This window comes from Myotis davidii, unplaced genomic scaffold, assembly GCF_000327345.1.
Source record: "Myotis davidii unplaced genomic scaffold, ASM32734v1 scaffold299, whole genome shotgun sequence".
Classification (NCBI taxonomy): domain Eukaryota; kingdom Metazoa; phylum Chordata; class Mammalia; order Chiroptera; family Vespertilionidae; genus Myotis; species Myotis davidii.
The window spans coordinates 9446767-9458315 of NW_006293088.1; the positions used below are offsets into that span (position 1 = coordinate 9446767).

Below are 11549 nucleotides of genomic sequence, written 5' to 3' on the forward strand. Positions count from 1 at the left end.
CGCCCGCTAGGCGGGTCGCTGGGAGAGAGTTGGCTTCCTCCCTCCCCTGACACTGGGGCGCCCCTGCCAACATTTTCGGTCCATTTGCCCTTCTCGCGGGGGCTTTTGGTGCGTCTGTGCGTTGGCGTGTTTTTGGTTTAAAACTGTGATGGCAGGGTTTGTTTGTTTTTTACTTGCTGGTTGTGTATTTCCGGGGGTAGATCTGAAAGCAGCCCTCTGGATTGTAACTAGGAGAGGCCTTAAAAAAAGAAAAAAAAAAGAAAAAAGCAGTGACTTTTGCAGCAGCTGAACGTTGGAAAAGTTGGCCCAGTGATTGCAAGTTTTAGATGAAGTTCTTCGAAGCGTAAAGGGGGCTTTAGGGTGTGTCCTTGCCCAGGTGTTAGGTTCTGCAGGGCCTTTGTAGAGCGGTTACAGGTGAGTAGATTGTACAGATGCTTTTTTAATGGTGGCGTTTGTACAGGGAGGAGGTTGATGGGAGGGAAAAGGAGCTGGAACCGTGTCGGATACATGCCGGCGGGTGGTTGGAAAGGGCCAGAAGTTGCTGACGGTGGAGTTGGGGCTGGAACCCACGCTCGCCCTACCCTCTGCTCGCTGGGTGTGTGGGATTCTGGGATGTACAGCTACCTGCTGCTCTGCCGGGCGCGGGGAGGCAGGCTTAGGGGAAACCGGCTGAACTGGGCCAGGACCCTGGTCTGGAGCCTCAGGACAAGCATTGATTTTGGGTGAGCGTTGTTTTGGGAATGCAGAGCGTTTGTACGCCTGTGCCTGGGTCCCGGGATGAAGTCCTTATGGAAATTCCATGCGGAGAGAGAGCGGGGAAAGTAGTTTATTGTGGTTCATGTGCCAACAGACCTTCAGGCCCTTGGAGATGGGGGAGGCTGGAAGGTGTGGACGGGTCCAGAGTTGAGGAAGGATTTCCCCTGGAAAAGGCCTGAGCTTGCGGGGTGTCCCTCCTCCATTCTTGGGCAGAGGGCGGCTCCTGGCGCCCTTGGAAGGGAACAGGACTCCATGGGTTTTGCATTTGAATGGGCTTTTTACACCTTCGGTGTTCTTGGTTATTTTAATTTTGTGTGTGTGGATGGGAGCTTGTGCCATCATCTCTGTTTGTGTACTTTTCTTAGAAAAAGCTCCTGGCGAAGGGGGGCAAAAAAAAGAAGCAGGTTCTGAAGTTTACGCTGGACTGCACCCACCCCGTAGAAGACGGAATCATGGACGCTGCCAACTTTGTAAGTTGTGCCCTGGATGCCAAGTCATGGGCTTTGGAGATGGTGCTGAGGAGGCCCCGGGGCCGCTCCAGCCTCTGGCTCTGCTGGAACTGGGGCGGGTCTGGGTGTTTCTCCGCCTGGATGTGCTTGTGCGTGTGCGTGTGCGTGTGCGTGTGTGTGTGTGTGTGTGTGTGTGTAACAGTTGTGACAAGGGGGACCTTAGCACATCTGTGCCAGAGAACTGCCTCCTTTTCTTGTTTTCCTCCTTTAGTGTCCAACGCGATTTTACTTAAAAGTTACCAGGAAGCAGGCAGACTTCCTCAGGTCACATCCCCCTTGCACTCCGGTGTGACTGAGCTTAAAGTGATAGACCGGATCCTCAGGGCCAGGGGCTGCCCGGGTCCTGGCCTGGCCCTGCCTGCTGGGCTGGGGGCAGCATCTCCTCAGGCTGCCCTGTCATCCAGGGTCAGAGCTTCGTGCTTGTGGGGAAATGTCCCGCGTGCTGACTTGTAATAGGAGCTTGGGTGTTTTAGTCTGTCTCTGTATTTGACCTTTTCCCCAGTAGTCCTCTATTTCACTTAAATATAGAAAAGCCAACCTTGCCCTGCCAGTGTTGCTCAGTGGTTGAGTGTTGACCCATGAATCAAGAGGTCACTGGATGATTCTCAGTCAGGGCACATGCCCAGGTTTGGGACTTGATCCCCAGGAGGGGGCGTGCAGGAGGCAGCAGATTCAGGATGCTTCTCTCTCCCTTCTCTAAAAATCAATAAAAACATTTAAAAGACAAACACCTCACTTTAATACTAGATAAGTGTGCCTAGGAAATGAGTTCTAATTCAGATTTCCTATAAGGAACCAGGTAGCAAAATGTGAAGACAAAGTGAAGGCACATCTCGAAAACGAGGAGACTGTTGAAACGCATGTGTATGAGTTCCATTGCGTGGGGACTATAAGGAGGAGAATGAAGACAGACAATCAGCGCTGCTGCTCCGACCCCGCAGCCTGGGGCTGGCATTTCTCTTCCCCCCGGAACTGCGCTTGGGGATCAGGCTTATTTTCTCCCTTCCCTCACTCACCTGTGTCTGGTTGTCTTTCCTTCTAGAAGTCTCCCTAGGATAGAAAACGTGAGTCACCTATGAGTCTAAGGTGCAGAAGTCAAGCGTTCTGACCTAATCACTTTCCTCATCAGTTTATTGTGCATTGGAGGTTTAAATAGAAGATTGTAGGAATTGCAGCTGAAAGGGACTTCATGTCATTGCAATAGAAAGAAAACCTAAAAACAAATAAGGTGGAAAAAGAGAACCAGAAAGAATCCTCCTTTTTGGAGAAAGACCCCTGAAGGTCCATGGGGCTTGCTGAGAGGTCTCCGGGCTCCTGGCCGCTGCCCCTCCTGTACCAGGCACGGGGCCCCGGAGCGGATCTGGGATTGTTTTGGTCACTATTTTTTTTTTAAATATATTTTATTGATTTTTTACAGAGAGGAAGGGAGAGGGATAGAGAGTTAGAAACATCAATGAGAGAGAAACATCGATCAGCTGCCTCCTGCACGCCCCCTACTGGGGATGTGCCTGCAACCAAGGTACATGCCCTTGACTGGAATTGAACCTGGGACCCTTCAGTCTGCAGGCCGACGCCCTATCCACTGAGCCAAACCGGCCAGGGCTTGGCCACTACTTTTTTGGGTTAATCATGATGTTTTTTCCATTGATTTTAGAGAGAGTGGAAGGGGGAGAGGAGAGAGAAATATCCATGTGAGAGAGCCACATCAATTGGTTGCCTCCCCAGTGGGTCCCGCCTGGGCGGGGAACCTGCAACCAAGTAGTGTGCCCTTGACCGGAATCAAACCTGGACCCTTTGGTTTGGGGCAGACGCTCTAACCACTGAGCACACTGGCCACGGTATCACTGTGTTTGCTCCTTGGACTAGGTTGCTGAGGACAGTGCTTCGTGCTCCTTAGGTTCCGAAGTTGCGTGTAGCTTTGGTTGCCTGCACCAGCCTTGCAGCAGTTGGGCCTGGCTTTCCCGTCTACTCGATCTCTGACCCCTGAGTCAGTGTCTTCCATGTGGACACACATTTGATCTTGTGTGGAACCAGTCAAGTATGTCCATGCTAGGATTTTGATTTCATATTAGACTTGTAAATAAAGTTGAATAGTGCTATTTTAAAAAAGATGAGAGAGAGAGAGAGAGAGAGAAACCTCAATTGGTTGCCTCCACACACGCTCCGTCGGGTAATGGAATCCACCACCGTTTAGTGTACAGGACAATACTTCAGCCAAGTGGGCCCCACTGACCAGGACGACAGTGCTGTTTTCTCGCCGTCAGATTTTAGGCCCTGTGTTAACAGCTGACGATGTGCTGCCATTTTCTAAAAAAATATATTTTATTGATTTTTTACAGAGAGGAAGGGAGAGGGATAGAGAGAAACATCGACTAGAGAGAAACATCGATCAGCTGCCTCCTGCATGCCCCCTACCGGGGATGTGCCCACAACCAAGGTACATGCCCCTGACCGGAATCGAACCTGGGACCCTTGAGTCCGCAGGCCGACGCTCTATCCACTGAGCCAGACCAGTTAGGACTGTGCTGCCATTTTTTACCGAAGTGTGAGCATTGAGGAACGACTCCGTAAGCGCAGCAGTCTGGTGCGAGGGGTGAAGTTGCCACTTTGCTAACCGGTCAATGGGATGATTTTACAGGAGCAGTTTCTTCAGGAGAGAATCAAAGTGAACGGAAAAGCTGGGAATCTCGGCGGAGGGGTGGTGACCATTGAAAGAAGCAAGAGTAAGATCACTGTAACGTCCGAGGTGCCTTTTTCCAAAAGGTAGGGGGGCTGCGTGCTACTTGCCTGCGCCCAGCAGGAAGACTCCTGCCCCAGGACTGGAGGGTGGGTCTCATTATTCTGCGAACTGGAGCAGTGAATGAACGAATGCTGCTATGATAGGTAAAAGTATTCAACTTTTTGGTAGCATTTCAGGCACTAAAGAGAGGCAGACTTGGGTAGGTTGCATTCTCCAAGATGGCATTGCTCTGCTCCCTCTAGGCCTCAGTGAAGAGCTTTCCATTTTAATTCCATGTTTTTCTATCTGTAAATATTATAATTGTACGAGGAATCTGAAATTTCAGGGTTTTTTTAGACAGGAAGTGAGAGGAGAGACAGACAAACATCATTGTGCGAAACATCAATCTGTTGCCTCCTGTAGGCATCCCGGCTGGGCATGGCACCCCCGGCCTGGGCATTGCCCTGACCAGGAATCAAACCCTCGACTTTCTGGTGCGCACGGCAATGCTCCAACAGCCATCTGGCCAGGGCTATCTGGTTATTGCTTTGAGGATGAAGTTAAAACACTACAAATTGCTAAAATTGAACATGTTTATACGCAGCTCCTAGCCCAGAGCCGGGCATATTCTTAGGTTTTATCAAACTGTCAATTAGCGGGAAATTCAAAGGTGTGTTAGGACAAATCGGTTATAGTGAAGCCTTTTATTTTTAGCGAGATCAGTTGAGAGAGGACTTAAAAGCGTAAGTGAAGGACTCATATTCCGCCTGGCTGACGGGTTGGATGCAGGGATCGCTGCAGCTCAGGGAGGGACTCCAGGGTGTTCACAACCAACCCGCTGGCTTTCCGGAGCCTGAGGAAGACGCTCTGATCTTCCTGTGACCTGTTTGATCCACCCACCTGGTGAGAAGGTCTCCCAGCACAGCTTCCTGCGTCCTCACGTTTCCTGTTCTTCCTCCAGGGTGAGAGAAAGGAGCCTCACTCCTGTGGGAGCTTCCCTTCTGGAGAAAGGTTTCTTTTCTCTGACCATCCAAGGCGCTCCCAACCTAAACTTCCTCTCGCTTGTCTCTGAACTGCCGCGCTCCACTCAGCTCCTCCGCATCGTTCTGGTCTGAAACATTCAAACACCCGAGTACCTGCGGTAGAAATAATAAAGGAACAGAGAGTACTTGTTGGATGGCACAACCAGCGTGGTTTATTTTTATGTAGGAAACGGTAGAATTCAGCTGAGGTCTTCACATCCTTGTGAAGATACTTTGTTGGTGTAGCGCTGCTGATCCGGATTCATTTCTTGGAGATGTGACTGTATCCGTTCACATGTGGGTCCTTGTTAACATGCCAGCTTGCCTGTGCGTCTCGTTCAGTCCTCTGAACAGTCCGAGCTGTCAGATACGGCGCCTGTTTTATGGGGAGAAACTTGGGTGAGGGGTTACTTTGCTCAGTGGTGGGTTTGCTTGGCGTCTAGCCCCCTTTCTGTGGTTCTGGGAAGGTCTGGAGTAGATAGAACCCAGGGCCTCCTAAGCAGGCAGGTGAGTAGGAGGGGGTGCTCTCCCCGCAGCACTGGGGCCAGGGTGGCGGGTGGCAGCCTGTCCCGGCATCGGGTAGCGAGTGTCAGAGAGCAGAAGGGAGCGTCTAGCACAGCCCTGAGAAGCAGTCCCCGCAGCCTGAGCCACTCCCAAGGAGGTCTGACTCCAGGAGGTGTGATGAGCTCATGGGACCTCGTGCTTTCTCAGAAACAGGCACTAAGGTTATGTGTCAATTAACCATAAAATCTTCTCCAGTGGTCACGCAAAATCATTTTATAGGCGCTTGCTATTTCACGCACAACTCTTACATCTTATCTGTTCTCATTTTTATTGCCAGTTTAGGTGAGATGTGGCTCTTTATTCTTGTTAGACCATTGGCCTGGTATGTTTGCCTGATCTTTGCCATTTGTTGAAAGGTGGGGAAACACCTTGAATTGTAATGACTTTGAATGCAAGCGTTTCATAAAAGTTACAGTGTTTGAGAGTAAAGAAGGCCGAGTGTTTAGAGGAGTTCTCAAATGTTCTCTCTCTGCAGGTATTTGAAATATCTCACCAAAAAATATTTGAAGAAGAATAACCTACGTGACTGGTTGCGCGTAGTTGCTAACAGCAAAGAGAGTTACGAATTACGTTACTTCCAGATAAACCAGGATGAAGAGGAGGAGGAAGATGAGGATTAAAGCTCTTTTATCTGGCATATTTTGTATGAGTTCTTGAATAAAACTTGGGAACCAAATCGGTGGTTTTCCTTGTATCTCTACAGTATGGATTGAACAGAAAATGGAAATCATAGTCAAAGGGCTTCACTTGGGACGCCAATCACTTTGTAATTAGACTTTTTTCTGCTTGAAAATGTCAGTTCTCGTGGTAGTCACCCCACATGGAAGAGTAAGGCTCCCAAGGGAACTGACAGGGTTTGACATCGATCGGGTGAAGGGTGTGGAGATGTGAGCTCTTAGTCACTGTTTTGCTTTAAGAAGTGACAGCTTCGTCTGGCGCTCTCCTGGGATTCAGGCGAACAGCAGGCGCGGGCTCCTTACTCAGTGAAAGCAAACCAGTGACTTCCGTCTGAGCTCCTCCTGGTGGGAACACGGCAGTGTCACTAGACGCAGGGGGCTGGGGCATTTGTCTTTTTAGTTTTTGACTACAGTTGCTATGTATGTTAATCTGTTTTCTTCCTCTAGAAATAAACTGGTCCTTTGGCGATGCTGCGCGCTCCACTGCCCCCAGGAAAGGGTTTGGGGACGACTCGAAAAGTCCCAGGTTTTAAATTGAAAGTGCACAAAGTGAATTTGTGAATAGTCCTGGCTTCTCCAAGTCTTTGCAACACACTGTCACTTTGGCCTCCAGCAGGGGGAGCTGCAGATGAGGAAGAATAGAGCTTCCAGATGTCAGCATCTGCAGGTCCTGGCGGGGAAGTCCCTGCTGTTCAGACCCGAGTCTCTTCACAGGTGGAGGGGGTGGGGGGATAGTGGTGGGGGCGAATGGGCACGAGGAACAAGTGATTGGGAGACAGACAGTTGAGGCTAAAGAAATGTTGAGATGCCAGGGGATGGTCACTCCCATCATGTAGGCCATGGCTGGGTGTCACACAGAAGCCATTATGCAATCTGGCACTAAGCAGGACCACAGTCTGCTCCTGCATGACATGGGGTAGCAAAGGAACACGACGTCTCATCTCGCGATCTTGTTGCCGTGGCAGAGGCCAAGGTCTGCAGGGGACGACCTCAGGTCGCACAGATGTGACCGTTGCTGACAAAACCAGATTTTTCAAGTGACTTTGGAGAGACCCGGATGCCTTAGGCGCCCTTCTAACCCCAAACAGTTCTGCAGAAATGTCTGCATTGTCTTAAGATTCTGGTGCATGAAATCCATGTTTTACAGAGCTTGCCTACAGCTGATTTCCACACCTGAGATTCTTGTGCTCTGTAGCGGCGCAGCCGGAAATGAGATGTTGGAGTCCTACCTGGGCTCCAATTGAGCATTTGCTGCTGCTTGGATTGCCTTGAACATGTTGAGGCTTTGCAATTTCATTTGCCGTGAAGGCTCTAGCATTTTCTATTTCTATGCAAATTTCCCAAAGCAGAATTGTTTGCATGTTCCCTTCACGGAAGGAAGGCGGGGTTTCTTCCACATGTAACTGAGGCTTCCGTGCTCTGGCTCCCCTGTCAGGATGAGATCTGTGTAGTAAGGTTATGACTTGGGTTTGCACGTTTTACTTGTTTGTTGCATTGATATTGCCCTGTAGTAATTCTTTGGTTGTAAAATATTACCACTGGGCTGAAATGAGCATATACTCAAAAAAAAAAACTCCTCCCAGATTTTAAAACTTGTAATTAAATTGAAACATTGGTTTTTCTATGCCTTTTGGAACTCCTGTAATTGAGTTTTGATCACATTTTATATTAAAGTGGCTAATGTGGCTACTGCACTGTGCAAGGGTTTTTTTTCTTTTAAGGGATTGTCATGTTGATGTATTTAGAAGCAAAAATTTTGTTTGTCCTCACGGATTAATTGCTGTTGACAGTGATCTTGGTCTTCATTAGCGTGAGAAGAAAATGCTCCTCAGCCCGTTTTCTTCACCTTCGTTGTGCCACTGCCTCAGTGAGGCCTGCAGTGACCAGGGCTGAGCTCTCCAGTGGGGCGATTCTTCCGTCTCGGAGGGGGGCGTCTCAGAGGGGTGTCTCTGAGGGGGGCGGTGCAGGGTGAACCTGGGTTACAGCCCACCATTCACCAGCTGTGCCGGAAACACTTCAGCCCTGTTTCCTTTGTGTCTTGCCTCCTGAGTCACCTGCCTGATCTGATATTCAAGGCGCAGGAGCAGATGGGTCATGGGGAGCTTCGAGCTGAGATTTAAGATCATAAAAGCAGGGAAATAGGAAGTTGGAACAGCCTTGTTCTCAGCCGACTGGTCACCACTGGCTCGTCTACCTTGGCACGGCTCTCGCTTGGAGGTTTAATCATTGTTTTCCTTTCAAGAGCCCCCTTGACCCCCTCCCTGCTTTTCCCTCAGTGGTGTCCTCGGCCCAGAGACCCAGGGCCTGAGCTCCCCATGTGTCAGAAGCCTGGGGCAGGCAGAGGGGTCGATCCTATCAAACACATTTAAAGATGGTTGGTCAAAGTCGCAGAATGGGCTGGGGTATTTGGAGCTCAGCCTTTTCAGGGGCCACTGATTTCTCGGAAGGTGAGCAGGACCCCTGCGAGGCTGGAGCCCGAAGTTGGCTTTGGGGGCCACTTCCATTCCTTCCTCGCTGCTGTGGTCCTTCCTGTGACACCCCCCCTCCCCCCAAGCTTATCAAGTGGGAGGAGCGGACACACCTAGGATGTGGGTCCCTGATGGGCCAGCTACAGACTGGGCAGTGCCAAGGGACCCCGGACAGAGCAAGGCCGGCTGGGCCAGAAGCCACCCTCCGGGGAGCCTGGCTGGGTTCCCACTGCGGGTGTGGCTGCGTTGTGAGCAGCCTCTGCTTTGGTGCCTCTTTCTGGAAGGTAAGAGGCCTGGCCTGGGCCTTTGCCATCCCAGCCAGGAGGCCTTGGGGAGAAAGCGGGAGGGCTGCCTAAATGATGCCCGGGGGGTGCTCATCTCGGAAGGTGCCCTAAGGCTTTGTCATCGAGACCTTTTCCTACCGTTGGGATTTGCGGATCCACATTCTCTTCTAGGCTATCCAGGCCAAGCGGAAGCAGGTAGGGCTGTGTCCAGGGGCTGCTTTAAGGCTTATACAAGCACTTCCTCAGGTTCACGGCCACGGCCCCACCCCCCACCCCAAGTGATTGGATTCTGGCGGGAGGAGGCTCCCCCAGAGAAGGGGCTTCAAGTGCAAACGAGAGGCCTTGTACATGGGGGTGCTTACCCCTCATTTCAAGGGAGACTGCCGTCCTGCCAGTCCTGCCAGTGTCGGCGCACCTGCTCTTGAGGCCCAGTCAGAGCTGGGACCTGCTGACTGGTGGGGTGTGGGAGATGGCACTTCACTGCCCTAAAACCGCCTCTAGTCACGTGGGGCCATCAGATGGCCATGAGGGGCCAAGCTGCTAAGGGAACTGTCCTCACAGGATGCGGGGTGCCTGCCTTGAGGAGGAGCTCAGAGACAGGAGGGCATGTGCCGAGTTACCAACTGGCAGCTCTGGCCTCGGGGACCATCTTTTCCTTGGTGCTTGTGTATGTGTTTAATCCTGAGGCTGTTTTCTCCATTGATTTCCAGAGGGGGGCGGGGAGGGAGAGAGGAGAGGGAGAGAGAAACATGGACGTGAGAGAGACACGTGGATTAGCTGCCTCCCACCCACGCCCCTGCCAGAGCGGAGGGACTTGCCACTGAGGTGCTGCATGCCCTTGACCAGATTTGCACCCGAAACCCTTAAGCTGAGGATGGACACTAACCACTGAGCCAGTCTGGCCAGGGCTAACCGCTACATTAATTTTTAAAAAATTTATTTCAAATTTTCACTGAAGTGTAATTATAAGCTCTGAGCAGCAAACAGGAGAGTCTTGTCTCCTGAAACTGTAATCCTTAATGGCTAATTCCTTGTTCTCAGAATTGGTTGCATTTTCACTTTTGGGGGCAAGGACAGGATGGAGAGGCGGCCTCGGCTACGCTCATTTTTGGGGGGCAAGGACAGGATGGAGAGGCGGCTCCGGTACGCTCATTTTTGGGGGGCAAGGACAGGATGGAGAGAGGCTCATGAGTGATGAGCATCAACTCCAGTTTTCCCCAGTGAAGCAGCTGGAATGGTTCTCCCCGTCTTCCCTTTCTTAGCTGGTCTTGGGAATCAGCCAAGGTCAGTGTGTGTGTGTGTGTGTGTGTGCAGGGGTGGCTGTGGTGATGGGAACTGTTGTTTCTCTGAAGTGGGACAAGGCACCTGTGGAAGTGTCCTGACCTCATCCTGCAAGCTGGGAGGGTGGGGGGTTGCAGAGGGGGTGGCATGTTTGGTGACAGTGTATTTTCCTGGGTGCTTAGCAGGCCTGGGAAGAGCAAGATAGCTTTGTCAGGGAAAAGGCAGGCCTGCCGGAGGGCGGGTGGTTCCGGCCTCTGCGAGGTGCCTGGTGATGGGAAATACAGCCTTAGGCCCCCAGCAGCTCTCCGCTCTCAGCCGCCTCCCTGCCACCTTGCCTTTGCCCTGCCGCTGCCTGCGTGGGCTCCTCCGTCTCTAGTGGGTTTAATAGTGGTCCCGGGGAAGGGCTTCCCGGCACCTTGCCCTCGACCAGGAACGAACGGAGAAGCTGTGCGTGGGGCCTGCTGGCTACCAGTTTGGATGGGAAGGGGAGGGAGAGGTGGCTGCACGTCTTTCCAGGCCGTCCATTGCCCTGGTCACCGCTTGGACACAGCTTAGACACTGGCTTGGGTTGTGGCCACCTCTCTGGAAGGTCTTGCCCAGGACAGGCACACTCTCCCGGCTCCCCGAAGGCCCCAGCAAAGGTGAGCCCTGGCGATGCCAGTGTGGCAGGGGTGGGGCATCGGCCAGGACCAGAGGGCCCCCTCTGCTGTTGACTCCCAAGGCAGGCAGGTCCCTGGCAGCCACATGGGCTCCAGTGGGTTCCCCCAAACGTTTGTGGCCCCAGGAGTGAGGTGAGGGTGCCCTTCCTTTACTGCCTTCCTAGGTGAGAGCTGGCCATCCTGCGGCCACGGAGACTGGCCCCTGAGAGCAGCTCGAAGACAGGCAGCGGGGTGGCCTGGCTGCGCTCAGTTGAAGTTCCGGCCCCATCTTCACGTTTAACAACGGGGCTGAGGGCGTCTTTCCCGCCGGAGCCCCGTCGCTTCTGAGGGAGTTTCAGGCACAGAGAAGGCTGGTCCGCACCCCCTCCCCCCGCCCCAGGTCTGGGTCCCCTGGAGGCCGTTGGAAGAGGGCACGTGGCGGCGGAGCGGGTGCGATGGGGTGAGGGAGGAGCCGGCCTGCACGGATGTTTCTGAGAATCCGACCCGGCCAACCGAGCGCCCCGTCCCCACGTGCGGGACACATTTCCCTTCTAATCCTCTTTCGAAAGGGGGTTAGAACCGAGTCGGGGACGCGCCGGGCGCCGAGAGGCGACAGTCCCCGTGCGTGTGA

The 11549-nt window shown here is 52.5% G+C and overlaps 1 protein-coding gene across 1 annotated transcript in view; it reads left to right on the plus strand.

The window, feature by feature from the left end:
• Positions 1 to 6246, plus strand: part of RPL22 (ribosomal protein L22) — a 6719-nt gene extending 473 nt beyond the window's left edge. The window contains exons 2-4 of the mRNA XM_006766762.2: positions 1122 to 1226; positions 3904 to 4028; positions 6046 to 6246. Of these exons, the coding sequence (XP_006766825.1) occupies positions 1122 to 1226; positions 3904 to 4028; positions 6046 to 6190 (375 nt within the window). The 3' untranslated portion in view covers positions 6191 to 6246. The remainder of the gene's footprint in view (positions 1 to 1121; positions 1227 to 3903; positions 4029 to 6045) is intronic.
• The last annotated feature ends 5303 nt before the right edge of the window (positions 6247 to 11549 follow it).